The sequence below is a fragment of the Oncorhynchus gorbuscha genome, unplaced genomic scaffold, assembly GCF_021184085.1.
Source record: "Oncorhynchus gorbuscha isolate QuinsamMale2020 ecotype Even-year unplaced genomic scaffold, OgorEven_v1.0 Un_scaffold_658, whole genome shotgun sequence".
Classification (NCBI taxonomy): Eukaryota; Metazoa; Chordata; class Actinopteri; order Salmoniformes; family Salmonidae; genus Oncorhynchus; species Oncorhynchus gorbuscha.
Genome location: NW_025745756.1, coordinates 278714 through 296095, shown reverse-complemented (window position 1 = coordinate 296095; position 17382 = coordinate 278714). Strand labels below are relative to the sequence as shown.

At 45.2% G+C, this 17382-nt stretch overlaps 3 protein-coding genes across 3 annotated transcripts in view; 1 reads left to right on the top strand and 2 right to left on the bottom strand.

Moving 5' to 3' along the window:
* LOC124019730 (interleukin-18 receptor 1-like) overlaps nt 1–1133 on the bottom strand; it is a 36516-nt gene extending 35383 nt beyond the window's left edge. The window contains exons 1-2 of the mRNA XM_046335150.1: nt 479–1133; nt 165–220 (exon numbers count right to left, since the gene is read on the bottom strand). Coding sequence (XP_046191106.1) covers nt 165–216 — 52 coding nt within the window. The 5' untranslated portion in view covers nt 217–220; nt 479–1133. The remainder of the gene's footprint in view (nt 1–164; nt 221–478) is intronic.
* Nucleotides 1134–3497: 2364 nt separating this feature from the next.
* LOC124019723 (uncharacterized protein C17orf98-like) lies at nt 3498–4892 on the bottom strand. The gene is made up of 2 exons (XM_046335141.1): nt 4565–4892; nt 3498–3670 (listed from the first exon to the last, which is right to left on the bottom strand). The coding sequence occupies exons 1-2, from the start codon at nt 4890–4892 to the stop codon at nt 3498–3500; spliced, it is 501 nt and encodes a 166-aa protein (XP_046191097.1).
* A 927-nt stretch (nt 4893–5819) lies between these two features.
* The window catches only part of LOC124019731 (coiled-coil domain-containing protein 81-like), a 31428-nt gene continuing 19865 nt past the window's right edge, over nt 5820–17382 (top strand). The window contains exons 1-4 of the mRNA XM_046335151.1: nt 5820–6057; nt 6276–6337; nt 14734–14887; nt 16926–17185. Of these exons, the coding sequence (XP_046191107.1) occupies nt 5979–6057; nt 6276–6337; nt 14734–14887; nt 16926–17185 (555 nt within the window). The 5' untranslated portion in view covers nt 5820–5978. The remainder of the gene's footprint in view (nt 6058–6275; nt 6338–14733; nt 14888–16925; nt 17186–17382) is intronic.

Genomic DNA, 17382 nt, shown 5'->3' with positions numbered 1-17382 from the left:
ACCAACATTAAAATTGCTATGGGGGTTCTCAATAGTACAACAATTAGCGATGGAAGGTTTGTTGTATGAATGGTCTTTTTGGTTGGTTATCAGCAGTTTCTAGAGCAGGATACTCATCATGTGTTACTTATAATACATGTTGTGACCTGCTCATTCTAACAAACCTTTGGTTGCAGAGAGTACGAGGAACATAAACAGTGGGGTCATCTTTACCATGTTCCTAATTCACACACAGACAAACACACAGAGAGAGAGAAAGTCAGTTGGGGAAAAGCTCCCAGATCCGCAAATCTTTAAAAATATATTGAAAAAAAATGACAGCAGAGAAACTTAAGCGAACATTTCAGGAAAGTTAAATTATAAACAGGTACTACCAGATCAGCATAATTGTATTATGTTATAGAAAGCTGAATGACTATAGATAGAATAAGAATAACCTACAATACAATAACATTCAGTAAAGGAATGAATAACTTACTCAGCTGTGAGTGTGGAGGTAAATTCCAAGATTATATTGTGTATTTTCGCAGACCATTAACAGAACCTGAGGTAATGCTTTCTGTTCTAGGCCACTTCCCTTTAAACTTTAGAATAGAAGTTTCGTTCTCGGTATGAACTGGAATTTCGATTTTAATATATTATATTTCACATGACTCCTCCTATGATCTATAGTGAAATGGACCGAGTGAATAAAGCGCGTGACTCCGTTTAGTGGCCTAGTTGCTTGCTATCTATCCACTGATGAAGACTTAGCCTGCTGACTGGAAGATGTCAAAGTGAAACTTAGTGATTCTAGTTCCATTGCAGGTGCTTATATAAAGACTTGACAAGGCGTTGTACAATACTTGTGGTTTCCCAGAAATCCTGGTGTATCTAGGATATTGGCGCCACCTTCTTTCTCTCTGTGAGGAGAGCAGACCAGTACATCTAATTGGCGACAGATTTTCATGATAACATTGAAAAAAATCGGGATAAAGAAAATATGCGCACTTCCCCATCAGTGGTGTTTCCACTAAACTGACTTGTTTAGGATAAAAATCTGCATGTGATGACGTAGTGCACACAAAATGTTGTTTTTCCTTCAAATGTGCAGGTACCGAATAAAATCTAGAGTTCAATGTGTTTGCATCGCATTTTCAACCCTACCAACAGTTTCGCCAAAACTTGCATAAAATAGCACATGTGCCTACTCCGTTCTTGGCACAAGCGCTCTAGTCAACAGTTTGCAGATTAAAGTGCGGGTAGGCTGTGCAGGCAGGCTAGTGAGTCTACGTGAGATAGTTATGATTAAGACAGAGTATTGTTATTTGTTAGACTTCAGTGCAGTTTTGGACATTATCATCATAGTCTGCAGCTGAAAACGTGTATTTGTTATGGCATAACATCCTATCGTGGATCGTGTCACCTTTAATTGGCGTAATAAAGAAAATCCCCATAAAAATCTATACTTTTTAAACTAGAGATACTGAATGAAAATTACCCCACCAGTGGTGTTTCCACCAACATGACTTGTGGATGAAAATCTGTGCGTTTTTATGTATCTAATAAAAATCTAAAGTTCAATGTGTTTCCATCCCATTTTCAACTTAACATATAGTTTTGTCACAAACACTGGAGTTAAATAGCATTCAGTATGTGCATACTCTGGTCTTGGCCCGTGCGCTCTAGCCAACAGCTCGGGCTGGCTAGGCAGGTAGGCTACATGATGAGATTGTTGTGGATAAAAACAAGAATATTTGTATGTGTCAAACGGAAGCCAAACTGAATCAGACCCTGTGAAATGAATCGTAATTGGTTTAATCTGTAGCCTAATAAACTGCGTGCTTTCTCTACTGCGTCATAATGGGAGGACAACACAAGTCATATTTGACACCATTTACTTTAATATGATGGTTATTATATCAATATTGGCTCATAAAAGTGTTTCCATAACATTTCTCGCATAATTAATTTTACTGACAGGAAAAGATCCCACCTTGTCCAGCATTTTTTTTTGTGGACATTTGGAAAGTTTACAAAAAAAATCTGTTTCCATCACGTCTGTAATTTTTTAAATGTAGTCTACTTAATTCTCATAAAAAGTTTGGATGGAAACCTGGTTAGTGATAGTAGACTAATACAATAGATGATCAAAAGTATGTGGACACCTGCTCATTCCATAATCATGGGCATTAATATGGCGTTGGTTCCCCCTTTGCTGCTATAACTGCCTCCACTCCTCTGGGAAGGCTTTCCACTAGATGTTGGAACACTGCTGCGGGGATTTGCTTCCATTCAGCCACAAAAGCATTACTGAGGACGGGCACTGGTGTTGGGTGATTAGGACTGGCTCACAGTCAGCATTCCTATTCATCTCAAAAGTGGTCATTGGGCTTGACGTCAGGGCTCTGTGCAGGCCAGTCAAGTTCTTCCACACCGATCTCGAAAAAAAAAACATTTCTGTATGGACCTTGCTTTGTGCATGGGGGCATTGTCATGCTGAAACAGGAAAGGGCCTTCCCCAAACTGTTGCCACAAAGATGGAAGGACATCCATTATTCCTCTCCCACTAAACTTTACAGCCAAACCCAGATTTGTCCGTCGGACTGCCAGATGGTGAAGCCTGATTCGTCAGTCCAGAGAATGTATTTCCACTGCTCCTGAGTACAGTGGCGGCGAGCTTTACACCACCCCAGCCGACACTTGGCATTGCGCATGGTGATCTTAGGCTTGTGTGTGCGGCTGCTTGACCATGGAAACCCATTTCATGAAGCTCCCAACGAACAGTTATTGTGCTGATGTTGCTTCCAGATGCAGTTTGGAACTCAGTAGTGAGTGTTGTAACCGAGGACAGACGATCTTTACGTGCTTCAGCGGTCGGCGGTCCCGTTCTAATAATAATAATAATAATAATAAGTTCTGTGAGCTTGTGTGGCCTACCACTTCCCGACTGAGCTGTTGTTGCTCCTAGACGTTTCCACTTCACAATAACAACAATAGTTGACCGGGGAAGTTCTAGCAGGATAGAAATTTGACAAACTGACTTGTTGGAAAGGTGGCATCCTATGACGGTGCCACATTGAAAGTCACTGAGCTCTTCAGTAAGGCCATTCTACTGTCAATGTTTGTCTATGGAGATTGCATGGATGTGTGCTCGATTTTATACATCTGTCAGCAACGGGTGTGGCTGAAATAGCCAAATCCACTACATTTTAAGGGGTGTCCACATACTTTTGTATATATAGTGTACATCAATGGTGCTACCTGAAATCCATTGTCTGTGACAGTCGGCTATAGCAGTCTGTGAACAGAATATGACTATTGTTATATTATCAGCCCAGCGTTAAGCAGAGATAAACAGGCATAAATCATGACTCATCGAGTTATACGGTGACATTCTCTGGACGCATTTATTGTCGCTCATTGGAACGTCATAATGATGATGATGCCTTTTCGGTCGTTGGACTCAATGGAGTTGGAACGTCATAATGATGATGATGCCTTTTCGGTCGTTGGACTCAATGGAGTTGGAACGCGGTCATGATGATGATGCCTTTTCGCCGAAACCCAAACCGCCCGTTGTAGCCAATGGGTTTGATGTCCGAATGATGATGATACACCTGCTCTCGTTGACTGTGGTGCAGAGACAAGATACCAGTGACTCTGAGCAATGATGATGATGATGTAAAACCTGTATAGATGATGAATCCCATGTAGACCTACTGATGTAAAACCTGTATAGATGATGAACCTCCCGATGAGAATCCCGTGTAGACCTGCGCCGAAACCTGTAAGATGATGAATCCCATGTAGACCTACTGATGTAAAACCTGTTAGATGATGAATCCCATGAGACCACTGATGTAAAACCTGTATAGATGATGAATCCCATGTAGACCTACTGATGTAAAACCTGATACCATGTGAATCCCATGTAGACCTACTGATGTAAAACCTGTATAGATGATGAATCCCATGTAGACCTACTGATGTAAAACCTGTATAGATGATGAATCCCATGTAGACCTACTGATGTAAAACCTGTATAGATGATGAATCCCATGTAGACCTACTGATGTAAAACCTGTATAGATGATGAATCCCATGTAGACCTACTGATGTAAAACCTGTATAGATGATGAATCCCATGTAGACCTACTGCTAAATAAAAGTAGTTTGATTTATTAATAGAATAGAAGAGCATGTCAGCAGGGTATAGAATAGTTTCTTCAGAATATAACTGTAGCCTATTCTTCAGTCTCCTCCAACTGTTTGTCACTTCACATAGGCCTATAGGCTATCTCCCCCATCCTTAATTCGATAGGTCAAAGCAATGGCATGCCTTGATTATTTCCACCTGGTGGCCAGAAAAGCCACCACCTGTAAAACAGTAGCTGTGGATAAGAGTCAGCTAAATGACCAAATTATACAATGTAAATGTATTTATCTGATTCTGTGGACCTAATTTGATGTCAAACAGGACATATTATCAATCCCGTTTAATGCAAATCAATAAAATAAAAAATAGAATAGAACAGCCTATATAATAGAATAGAATATCATATAATATAATAGAACAGCCTACCTGCTCCGGAAGTGTTCCTCAGGTCTAGGGACTTTTGGGCAGCGGCGCTCTTCTGTTCCTTGTTCTCGGTCTTCTGCGGGACCCTCCGGACCGACGGGGTGGTCTTCTGTGGGACCCTCCGGACCGACGGGGTGGTCTTCTTTGGGACCCTCTGCACCGATGGGGTGGTCGTGTAGCGCGCAGCGTGGGGGTCATTGCGTGCGTCGTACCCGGGGAGCACCGACCAGAGCCGGGGGCGCATGTGTTCATACCCGAGCGCAACCGAACTGACAGCGATGCAGTCGAGCACGAACTTCTGCTCGCGCTTCTCAGGCCCAGAGTGATTCATTTTAGGCAATGCCACTCTGAAATGACAAAATATATCAAATCAGTCCACATTCAATATATACAAATTAGGCACAGAGCCTTTTAAAATTAGACTTGGCTTCTAAAATTAAATAATTTTAAAAGCGGGTCAAATTCGGGCCTAACTGTGCAGTTTTTAAAAGTTGTTTTTATTTCACCTTTATTTAACCAGGTAGGCTAATCGAGAACACCTTTATTTAACCAGGTAGGCTAGTTGAGAACACCTTTATTTAACCAGGTAGGCTAGTTGAGAACACCTTTATTTAACCAGGTAGGCTAGTTGAGAACAAGTTCTCATTTGCAACTGTGACCTGGCCAAGATAAAGCCTAGCAATTCGACACATACAACAACACAGAGTTACACATTACACAGCAGTGTGTGTTATTATACTTATGACCCAAATTCCAAAAATGTATGGAGGGACATGAATAGCCCAAAACACTCACATCACAGCAAAAGCACGTAAAATCAACACTCACTCCCCGGTCAGTTGTGCACCTGCCAATGTGCTCGTTTACACTTTACTTCAAAAGCCTGCTGAATGACGCACATTTAAGTCTTTATTACGTTTCAGCAGATATAGCTGGGAAAATTGCTTCACAAGAGGGATGCCAATGCACAATTGCTCATCTACCATTTTTTATTAAATCGGTCTCAGAAATACAGTGACAATTTTCATGACATGAGCTATCTGGATTCAACTCGGAAGGGATCCTTAAAGTCATTATACAGGCCTATTTGCTTTTAGAAGACATGCTAAAGTTAAGATAAACTGAGTTTCTAAACTTTGGCCCCAGCGCCTGTCGCTGCGGGGGGTGCAAGTGGCTATTGTGACGTCGCTCGTAGCAACAAGGTCAGTGTTGGAGTTGCGCGCCCGGGTGCATTTCGCATCGAGATTTATCACCCGAGGAGACGCACTGTAATGGGCTATCGGCGGGGGAGAATCTGGAAGGCGGGGGAGAATCTGGAAATCGGTGAATTGAGCCGAATCTGGAAGTCCGTGGATTGAACTGAAACAACTCTGGGTTTCTTGTATTTATTTTTTAAAGAGAATTTGCTCTAATTGTCATGATGACCGACTTGCTGTCCGTGGTGTCGGAGGCGGAGAGGAAGTCCTTTCCAACCCTCTCTCAGCTCTCAGAAAACGGTCAGGACAGGACACACTTTCTAGCCTATTATATTGTACAGTAGAAAAGATCTATCCCACCTTGCCGCATCGTAAAAACACCTAGGCTATACGCAGTTGTTTGCAAACTTTGCACAATTTAAAATCAAGGTGTGCATGTCATTTTTTAAAAGCATTTAGCTATATGAGCAATTTTTATTTTCTGACAATTGTTCTGAAAATGTTCTGCTTTATTTCAGACGTTGACAGCATTTGGTCGAACGTGGCATCTTTCGTGGAGCGACAGATGACCTTGCAAAAGGTCAGAGCACTTTAGAAAGTCGATATTGCCATAGTCAGTGGTCAGTCAGTTCAGCTGAACCGAGGGTATAGCAAAGGAGGAGGTTTTTATGAGGTTTTATTCCATTTCTACACCATTTTAAAACTCTAAAATGCTATTTGATGAAGAGCAAAATGACATTAGGCATTAATTATCACCACGTGTAGGCTACAATCAGTAGTGGAAAAAGTATCCAATTGTCATACTTGAGTAAAAGTAAAGATACCTTAATAAAAAATGACTCGGTATTTGCTTTTAAATATACTTAATTATCAAAAGTAAATGTAATTGCAAAAATAAACGTAAGGTTCAAAAGTAAAAGCATAAATCATTATCCATTCCTTATAGTAAGCAAACCAGATGCCACCATTATCTTCTTTTTTCACGGACAGACGGGCAAACTCCAAAACTCAGATTTAATTTACAAACGAAGCATTTGTGTTTAGTGAGTCCGCCAGATCAGAGGCAGTAGGGATGACCAGGGATGACCAGGGATTTCTGTTGATAACTGTGTGAATTGTAAAAATGTTCTGTCCTGGTGAGCATTCGAAATGTAACGAGTACTTTTGGGTGTCGAGGGAAATGTATGGAGTAAAAAGTACATTATTTTCTTTGAGAATGCAGTGGACTAAAAGTAAAAGTTGTCAAAAATATAAATATAAAAGTAAAGTACAGCTACCCCAAAAAACGACTTAAGTTGTATTTTAAAGTATTCTTTGTCAGGACCCAGTTATGAACCTGGGTCTCCGGAGTGAGAAACAGTCACTTAACCAACTGAGCCACGAATAGTCGGCAGAACCCAGAAGATGAGGCAGACACAGCAGTAATTGAGACAGTGTATTTAATGAAGTAAAAAAGTGAAGTCCTTCATGAAAACATGTAACTCCACAACCTCAAAAGGAATTCCACAAGAACAAAGGTAATCCTCCAAGACAAAAAGGTAAATCCACAAGGTGGTAGGTAAAGCATAAAAAGCCTCAAAAGATACTCAAAAATAAATAAACAAGAACAAAAAACAGAATTCCACAAGAGAGTCCACCGGGATCAACAAGAGTTCTCAGAGTACTAGGGCTGGGTGCTAACATACAAACACAGAGCAAATAACTGAGGAAAACTAAGGGTTTAAATACAATCAGGGGAAACGAGGCACAGGTGCAAATAATAATGGGGATCAAGGGAAAACAAAAGGTCAAAAAGCACAATGGGGGCATCTAGTGACCAAAAACCGGAACAACCCTGGCCAAATCCTGACAATTTTTACTTAAGTACTTTACACAACTGGCTACGATGTCAAACACTACTCAACCTCGTCATAAATTGACTCATTTACTTGTGGAACAGTACATACAGTGAACATGAAATAGATGCATAATACATGTTATCAAGTCACAACAAGGCCCGACATCAAATGCTGGCGTCAGTGTGAAACGATCTGGCCTTAATGGCCATGTACTCTTATAACGTCCATCCGGCACAGCCAGAAGAGGACTGGCCACCCTTCAGAGCCTGGTTCCTCTCTACCCAGTACAGCCAGAAGAGGACTGGCCACCCCTCAGAGCCTGGTTCCTCTCTACCCAGTACAGCCAGGAGAGGACTGGCCACCCTTCAGAGCCTGGTTCCTCTCTACCCAGTACAGCCAGAAGAGGACTGGCCACCCCTCAGAGCCTGGTTCCTCTCTACCCAGTACAGCCAGAAGAGGACTGGCCACCCTTCAGAGCCTGGTTCCTCTCTACCCAGTACAGCCAGAAGAGGACTGGCCACCCCTCAGAGCCTGGTTCCTCTCTACCCAGTACAGCCAGGAGAGGACTGGCCACCCTTCAGAGCCTGGTTCCTCTCTACCCAGTACAGCCAGAAGAGGACTGGCCACCCTCAGAGCCTGGTTCCTCTCTACCCAGTACAGCCAGGAGAGGACTGGCCACCCTTCAGAGCCTGGTTCCTCTCTACCCAGTACAGCCAGAAGAGGACTGGCCACCCTTCAGGGCCTGGTTCCTCTCTACCCAGTACAGCCAGAAGAGGACTGGCCACCCTTCAGGGCCTGGTTCCTCTCTACAGCCAGAAGAGGACTGGCCACCTTTCAGGGCCTGGTTCCTCTCTACCCAGTACAGCCAGAAGAGGACTGGCCACCCTTCAGGGCCTGGTTCCTCTCTACCCAGTACAGCCAGAAGAGGACTGGCCACCCTTCAGGGCCTGGTTCCTCTCTACACAGTACAGCCAGAAGAGGACTGGCCACCCCTCAGAGCCTGGTTCCTCTCTACCCAGTACAGCCAGAAGAGGACTGGCCACCCTTCAGAGCCTGGTTCCTCTCTACCCAGTACAGCCAGAAGAGGACTGGCCACCCTTCAGAGCCTGGTTCCTCTCTACATAGTACAGCCAGAAGAGGACTGGCCACCTCTCAGAGCCTGGTTCCTCTCTACCCAGTACAGCCAGAAGAGGACTGGCCACCCTCAGAGCCTGGTTCCTCTCTACCCAGAAGAGGACTGGCCACCCCTCAGAGCCAGAAGCCAGAAGAGGACTGGCCACCCTTCAGAGCCTGGTTCCTCTCTAGAGCCTGGTTCACCTCTCAGAGCCTGGTTCCTCTCTACCCAGTACAGCCAGAAGAGGACTGGCCACCCCTCAGAGCCTGGTTCCTCTCTACCCAGTACAGCCAGAAGAGGACTGGCCACCCCTCAGAGCCTGGTTCCTCTCTACCCAGTACAGCCAGAAGAGGACTGGCCACCCCTCAGAGCCTGGTTCCTCTCTACCCAGTACAGCCAGAAGAGGACTGGCCACCCCTCAGAGTCTGGTTCCTCTCTACATAGTACAGCCAGAAGAGGACTGGCCACCCCTCAGAGCCTGGTTCCTCTCTACATAGTACAGCCAGAAGAGGACTGGCCACCCTTCAGAGCCTGGTTCCTCTCTACATAGTACAGCCAGAAGAGGACTGGCCACCCCTCAGAGCCTGGTTCCTCTCTACCCAGTACAGCCAGAAGAGGACTGGCCACCCCTCAGAGCCTGGTTCCTCTCTACCCAGTACAGCCAGAAGAGGACTGGCCACCCTTCAGGGCCTGGTTCCTCTCTACCCAGTACAGCCAGTTGAAGGGTCTTCCCTATTCCTCTCTAGTTTCTTCCTGTTCCTGCCTTTCCAGAGAGTTTTTCCTAGCCACCGTGCTTCTACATCTGCATTGCTTGCTGTTTGGGCTTTGAGGCTGGGTTTCTGTATGAGCACTTTGTGACATCTGCTGATGTAAAAAGGACTTTTGATTGCTTGAGTAACCAGAGCATAAAACAGCTGACTGCGAATGCAAATGATGCCAGATAAATCCTACACATGCATTGAAATAAAAGGCATAGCCTACATCATACTTACTTAGGCCTACAATCGACAAGGACGCAAACAAACTGAAGACAAACAAATAAAAAAGGAAAATCTACGAAAAGGTGCTAAAGAATGATTCAGCACCTCTGATTTTTAAATGTGAATGATTTTTTAGTAGTCCCATTCGGAAAGCACAAATGAATATCAAATAAAAAAAAAAAAAATAAATGTTGATTTTTTTCCCCACAAATTAATACAAATAAAAAACAGAAATACCTCACTTACATAAGCATTCAGACCCTTTACTATGAGACTCGAAATTGAGCTCAGGTGCATCTTGTTTCGATTGATCCTCCTCGAAATGTTTCTACAACTTGATTGGAGTCCACCTGTGGTAAATTTCATTGGTTGGACATGATTTGGAAAGGCACACACCTGTATTTATAAGGTCCCACAGATGACAGTGCATGTCAGAGCAAAAACCAAGCCATGAGGTTGAAGGAATTGTCCATAGAACTCCGAGACAGGATTGTGTTGATGCACAGATCTGGGGAAGAGTACCAAAACATTTCTGCAGCATTGAAGGTCCCCAAGATCACTGGTTGCCTGGCCAAACTGAGCAATCGGGGGAGAAGGGTCTTGGTCAGGGAGGTGACCAAAGAACCCGATGGTCACTCTGACAGAGCTCCAGAGTTTCTCTGTGGAGATGGGAGAAAATTCCAGAAGGACAACCATCTCTGCAGCACTCCACCAATCTGGCCTTTATGGTAGAGTGGCCAGATAAAAGCCACTCCTCAGTAAAAGGCACATGACAGCTCACTTGGAGTTTGCCAAAGACATCTAAAGGAATACTCAGACCATGAGAAACTCTTTGGCCTGAATGCCAAGCATCACGTCTGGAGGATGCCTGGCACCATCCCTGCAGTGAAGCATGGTGGTGGCAGCATCATGCTGTGGGTATGTTTTTCAGTGACAGGGACTGTGAGACTAGTCAGGATCGAAGGAAAGATGAAAAGAGCAAGTACAGAAAGAACCTTGATGAAAACCTGCTCCAGAGTGCTCAGGACCTCAGACTGGGGCGGAGATTCACCTTACAACAGGAAAACGACCCTCAGCACACAGCCAAGAGAATGCAGGAGTGGCTTCGGGACAAGTGTCTGCATGTCCTTGAGAGGCCCAGCCAGAGACCAGACTTGAACCCGATCTAAAAATCTCTGGATAGACCTGAAAATCTGAGGATCTGCAGAGAAGAATGGGTGAAACTCCCCAAATACAGGTGGGCCAAGCTTGTAGTTTCATACCCAGGAAGGCTCGAGGCTGTAATCGCTGCCAAAGGTGCTTCGACAAAGTACTGAGTAAAGGGTCTGAATATTTATGTAAATATAACATTTCAGTTGTATTTTTGAAACCTGTTTTTGCTTTGTCATTATGGGGTATTTTGTGTACATTTTAGAATTAGGCTGTAACGTAACATAATGTGGAATAAGTCAACGGGTCTGAATACCTTCTGAATGCACTGTGTATATAATTATTTAGTTTGTGGCCAGCTAGAAATGTTTTGGGCACAGTTAGATATCCTACAATGCGTATATGAAAATCCTAACTGGTACGCAGATAGAAATGGTAGGATGAATTGTAAATTGTCACTCCACATGAAAAAGGTTACAGACTCCCCTGCTACTGGCTGTATGAAGCCACCCTTGTCAAACGTAAGACCACAGTGTACCATGACAGTGTCATTGTCTCGCGTGCTTCAGTCAGAGATGATCCTCATGTGTGCGCCAGTTCATTTGTGCGTTTCCTTTCATCTCCATGGAAGGGAAACATTCTGCGAATATCGAAGCATTGTATCAACAAACGATGTGGCTCAGAGAATATGGATCGCAACACTTCCCTGGTGTTACGTTACCTTCGCAGGTGGATTATCTGTGTGATTATTATCTATTGTTATATTCCACACTATAGCTAAATAACTTAGTCGTGTTTAATTACGTTTTGCCAGCAAGATAGATCTGTAAAAAGATCTAATTTTAACTGAGGAAGACGGACAAGCAAGACCGATAGAGTGAAAGATGGAAATGCATGGTTGTTTATTCCAGAGGCAGGTAGGCTACAGGTAGGGATCAGATGGGCTACAGGTAGGGATCAGATGGGCTACAGGTAGGGATCAGATGGGTCTACAGGTAGGGATCAGGTAGGCTACAGGTAGGGATCAGATGGGCTACAGGTAGGGATCAGGTAGTCTACAGGTAGGGATCAGGTAGGCTACAGGTAGGGATCAGATGGGCTACAGGTAGGGATCAGGTAGACTACAGGTAGGGATCAGGTAGGCTACAGGTAGGGATCAGATGGGCTACAGGTAGGGATCAGGTAGACTACAGGTAGGGATCAGGTAGACTAGGGATCAGGTAGGGTACAGGTAGGGATCAGGTAGGCTACAGGTCCAGGTTCTTTGTCCTCAGGTGTATCAGGCTCCGTTCTTTGTCCTCTGTACCTGTGTCGCCTCCTCTTGCAAATAACGGGGATGATGGCACTGTCGGGTGTTTGGAGAATGTCTTGTGCTTCTTGCTTGTTGAAGAAAAAACTTTGTCTAATCTGAGGTGAGTGATCGCTGTCCTGACATCCAGAAGCTCTTTGTCTAATCTCAGGTGAGTGATCGCTGTCCTGACATCCAGAAGCTCTTTGTCTAATCTCAGGTGAGTGATCGCTGTCCTGACATCCAGAAGCTCTTTGTCTAATCTCAGGTGAGTGATCGCTGTCCTGACATCCAGAAGCTCTTTGTCTAATCTGAGGTGAGTGATCGCTGTCCTGACATCCAGAAGCTCTTTGTCTAATCTGAGGTGAGTGATCGCTGTCCTGACATCCAGAAGCTCTTTGTCTAATCTGAGGTGAGTGATCGCTGTCCTGACATCCAGAAGCTCTTTGTCTAACCTGAGGTGAGTGATCGCTGTCCTGACATCCAGAAGCTCTTTGTCTAATCTGAGGTGAGTGATCGCTGTCCTGACATCCAGAAGCTCTTTGTCTAATCTGAGGTGAGTGATCGCTGTCCTGACATCCAGAAGATCTTTGTCTAATCTGAGGTGAGTGATCGCTGTCCTGACATCCAGAAGCTCTTTGTCTAATCTGAGGTGAGTGATCGCTGTCCTGACATCCAGAAGCTCTTTGTCTAATCTGAGGTGAGTGATCGCTGTGCTGACATCCAGAAGCTCTTTGTCTAATCTGAGGTGAGTGATCGCTGTCCTGACATCCAGAAGCTCTTTGTCTAATCTGAGGTGAGTGATCGCTGTCCTGACATCCAGAAGCTCTTTGTCTAATCTGAGGTGAGTGATCGCTGTCCTGACATCCAGAAGCTCTTTGTCTAACCTGAGGTGAGTGATCGCTGTCCTGACATCCAGAAGCTCTTTGTCTAATCTGAGGTGAGTGATCGCTGTCCTGACATCCAGAAGCTCTTTGTCTAATCTGAGGTGAGTGATCGCTGTCCTGACATCCAGAAGATCTTTGTCTAATCTGAGGTGAGTGATCGCTGTCCTGACATCCAGAAGCTCTTTGTCTAATCTGAGGTGAGTGATCGCTGTCCTGACATCCAGAAGCTCTTTGTCTAACCTGAGGTGAGTGATCGCTGTCCTGACATCCAGAAGCTCTTTGTCTAATCTGAGGTGAGTGATCGCTGTCCTGACATCCAGAAGCTCTTTGTCTAATCTGAGGTGAGTGATCGCTGTCCTGACATCCAGAAGCTCTTTGTCTAATCTGAGGTGAGTGATCGCTGTCCTGACATCCAGAAGCTCTTTGTCTAATCTGAGGTGAGTGATTGCTGTCCTGACATCCAGAAGCTCTTTGTCTAATCCGAGGTGAGTGATCGCTGTCCTGATATCCAGAAGATTTTTATTGTCGTAAGATACGGTTTCAGAAACATTATGTACAAAATAAATTACAAATAACGCAAACCCCCACATAATAGCACAATTGTTTGGGCGCCCGTAAAACTGCTGCCATTTCTTCCGGCGCCATTTTGTCTTCTAGCCTATGGGGCAAATGAATACAAATATCAATTAGGCCTACAGCTATCACAGCCTATATTTTAAGAGCAATAAAATAGCTTTTTTATTTCGAATGTTCACCAAAAACGAGGGCTCACCTCACTTGTCAATTCAATCAACCCCTGGCTATCAGATTACAACAAGGTTTACAAGGCGGAGTTCAAAAGGCCGACATCAAACAAAACAATCGGCGCACAGACTAAACGTCTGATTGGCAAACTGGCACCGTCTCTGCTCTCTGCTTTCTACAAGTGAGAGAAAAGGGCGCAGGCTGCTGCTCTCTGCTTTCTACAAGTGAGAGAAAAGGGCGCAGGCTGCTGCTCTCTGCTTTCTACAAGTGAGAGAAAAGGGCGCAGGCTGCTGCTCTCTGCTTTCTACAAGTGAGAGAAAAGGGCGCAGGCTGCTGCTCTCTGCTTTCTACAAGTGAGAGAAAAGGGCGCAGGCTGCTGCTCTCTGCTGCTTCTACAAGTGAGAGAAAAGGTTGCAGGCTGCTGCTCTCTGCTTTCTACAAGTGAGAGAAAAGGGCGCAGGCTGCTGCTCTCTGCTTTCTACAAGTGAGAGAAAAGGGCGCAGGCAGCTGCTCTCTGAGCGATGCTAGTCAGACAATAAAACCAGCTGTTGTATTTTAATTGGAATTGGAATTAATTTAATTTAACTTGACCTTTTTAGTCTGTGTATGAATATAAATTCTGAAATTGGACTATTTTCCATGTAACAGATTTGAAGCTGACAACTATTTTATTGCCCAATTTTCAGTGAGATTAAGACATCTTTTAGCTTTGAGGAAAGTTAGGAGACATTAGGGAATTAAATATGACATATCATAAATAGTAGAGGCATAAATAGTCATGATGTCTTTCAGCTATATTCATCATCAGGTCTAGGAGAACTGGTTGACAACTCTGTCTGTCTGTCTGTCTGTCTGTCTGTCTGTCTGTCTGTCTGTCTGTCTGTCTGTCTGTCTGTCTGTCTGTCTGTCTGTCTGTCTGTCTGTCTGTCTGTCTGTCTGTCTGTCTGTCTGTCTGTCTGTCTGTCTGTCTGTCCAGGGGGTCTACATTGCAGGCCTGGGATCCTTCACCTTCTCTCAGCAGAAGCTGGACGTAGGCAACAAGTTTGTTTTGATCCAGCGACCCATCTTCCTGCTCTCTGAGAAGCTGTCCCAGTCACACGGCCTGAAGCAGGTCAAACCGCTGTCTGCAGGTGAGTGGCGATGGGCCAAGAACACACACACACGCGCACACGCGAGTACGCACGCACGCACACAGACACACACATGAGACATCTTCTGTCAACGCTGGCGCGTTTATGTGAACGATCGCAGATATCAAGCCTGAGTTGTGTGTCTGTGCGCTATACAAAATTGTGCTGATAGCCCGCTGAGCTAAAGCCTGGGCAGTAGCTTGGGGAACTAGTACAATTCTTCAGGTGCCAGGAAAGATGATTAATCAACCCTCTTCCATTATGTTACACTGATACTAGCAATGTGTCCCATAGAAACACTATGTTACACTGATACTAGCAATGTGTCCCATAGAAACACTATGTTACAGTGATACTAGCAATGTGTCCCATAGAAACACTATGTTACAGTGATACTAGCAATGTGTCCCATAGAAACACTATGTTACACTGATACCAGCAATGTGTCCCATAGAAACACTATGTTACAGTGAAACCAGCAATGTGTCCCATAGAAACACTATGTTACACTGATACCAGCAATGTGTCCCATAGAAACACTATGTTACAGTGAAACTAGCAATGTGTCCCATAGAAACACTATGTTACAGTGAAACCAGCAATGTGTCCCATAGAAACACTATGTTACACTGAAAGAGAATGAATGAGAAAACCCAGTACACAGCTGTGTGTCTAAATCCAAGTGTTGCTTTTTAGCAGGAGCAACACGATGACATGTTCGTTCTATGTCGTTGTATTTCTATGCGTGTGTCTGTGCCACCCGTCTGTCCGTCCGTCGTCACTGCAGGGGATGTGCCACTGGTCCAGCTCAACTTCCCAGCGCTGTCTGTGGAGAGCATGTTGGGAGTGGGATAGAGAGAGCCATCTCTGTCTGTGGAGAGCATGTTGGGAGTGGGATAGAGAGAGCCATCTCTGTCTGTGAAGAGCATGTTGGGAATGGGATAGAGAGAGCCATCTCTGTCTGTGGAGAGCATGTTGGGAGTGGGATAGAGAGAGCCATCTCTGTCTGTGGAGAGCATGTTGAGTGTGGGATAGAGAGAGCCATCTCTGTCTGTGGAGAGCATGTTGAGGGTGGGATAGAGAGAGCCATCTCTGTCTGTGGAGAGCATGTTGGGAGTGGGATAGAGAGAGCCATCTCTGTCTGTGGAGAGCATGTTGGTAGTGGGATAGAGAGAGCCATCTCTGTCTGTGGAGAGCATGTTGGGAATGGGATAGAGAGAGCCATCTCTGTCTGTGGAGAGCATGTTGGTAGTGGGATAGAGAGAGCCAGCCCTGTCTGTGGAGAGCATGTTGGGAATGGGATAGAGAGAGCCATCTCTGTCTGTGGAGAGCATGTTGGGAATGGGATAGAGAGAGCCATCTCTGTCTGTGGAGAGCATGTTGGTAGTGGGATAGAGAGAGCCATCTCTGTCTGTGGAGAGCATGTTGGGAATGGGATAGAGAGAGCCATCTCTGTCTGTGGAGAGCATGTTGGGAATGGGATAGAGAGAGCCATCTCTGTCTGTGGAGAGCATGTTGGGAATGGGATAGAGAGAGCCATCTCTGTCTGTGGAGAGCATGTTGGGAATGGGATAGAGAGAGCCATCTCTGTCTGTGGAGAGTATGTTGGGAGTGGGATAGAGAGAGCCATCTCTGTCTGTGGAGAGCATGTTGGGAATGGGATAGAGAGAGCCATCTCTGTCTGTGGAGAGTATGTTGGGAGTGGGATAGAGAGAGCCAGCCCTGTCTGTGGAGAGCATGTTGGGAATGGGATAGAGAGAGCCATCTCTGTCTGTGGAGAGCATGTTGGGAATGGGATAGAGAGAGCCATCTTGGTGTGGCTGAATCTTATCCAACTCAGGTTGTCTGTCTATACACGACTGCTGAGCTAAAGCCTATAGCTTTAACCTGGATAACTAAGTCTTCAGGTCTCAGACAAGCTGGTTAATCATCACAGGAGACCAGTACACTAACACTAGGAATGTGTGTAATCCATCTGTCATCACAGGAGACCAGTACACTAACACTAGGAATGTGTGTAATCCATCTGTCCTCACAGCAGGGGACGTGCCACTGGTCCAGCTCAACTTCACAGCACTGTCGGTGGAGAGCCCGTTTGAGCGTCATGTGGTGGAGGGCTGTGTGAGAGAGACTCTGCTGGTGTTGCTGAGAGCCGTGGCTGCCGGACGCTCAGTCCTCTTCACCTTCCACGCCATCGGAGAGCTGTTGTTCTGCCAGAGCAAAGTCAAGATGAAGTTCTTCCACGACTTTGTCACCGCCTTGGACGGCAGCGGGAAGCTGCTCTTGGCGCTCTCCAATGTCAGTAGGGTGGATTAGATATGTCATGTAGGTAGTGTGTGTGTGGGGATGGGTTGGGTAGGGTGTGTGTGTGTGTGTGTGTGTGTGTGTGTGTGTGTGCAGTGTGTGTGTGTGTGTGTGTGTGTGTGTGTGTGTGTGTGTGTGTGTGTGTGTGTGTGTGTGTGTGTGTGTGTGTGTGTGTGTGTGTGTGTGTGTGT

Excerpts from the sequence above, each read along its gene's own strand:
- LOC124019723 (XM_046335141.1), bottom strand. The coding sequence starts at position 4,892 with ATGAATCACTCTGGGCCTGAGAAGCGCGAGCAGAAGTTCGTGCTCGAC. Across the intron at positions 3,671-4,564 it reads GAGGAACACTTCCGGAGCAG|GTTTTACATCATCATCATCA; the intron begins GTAGGCTGTTCT and ends TCATCTATACAG.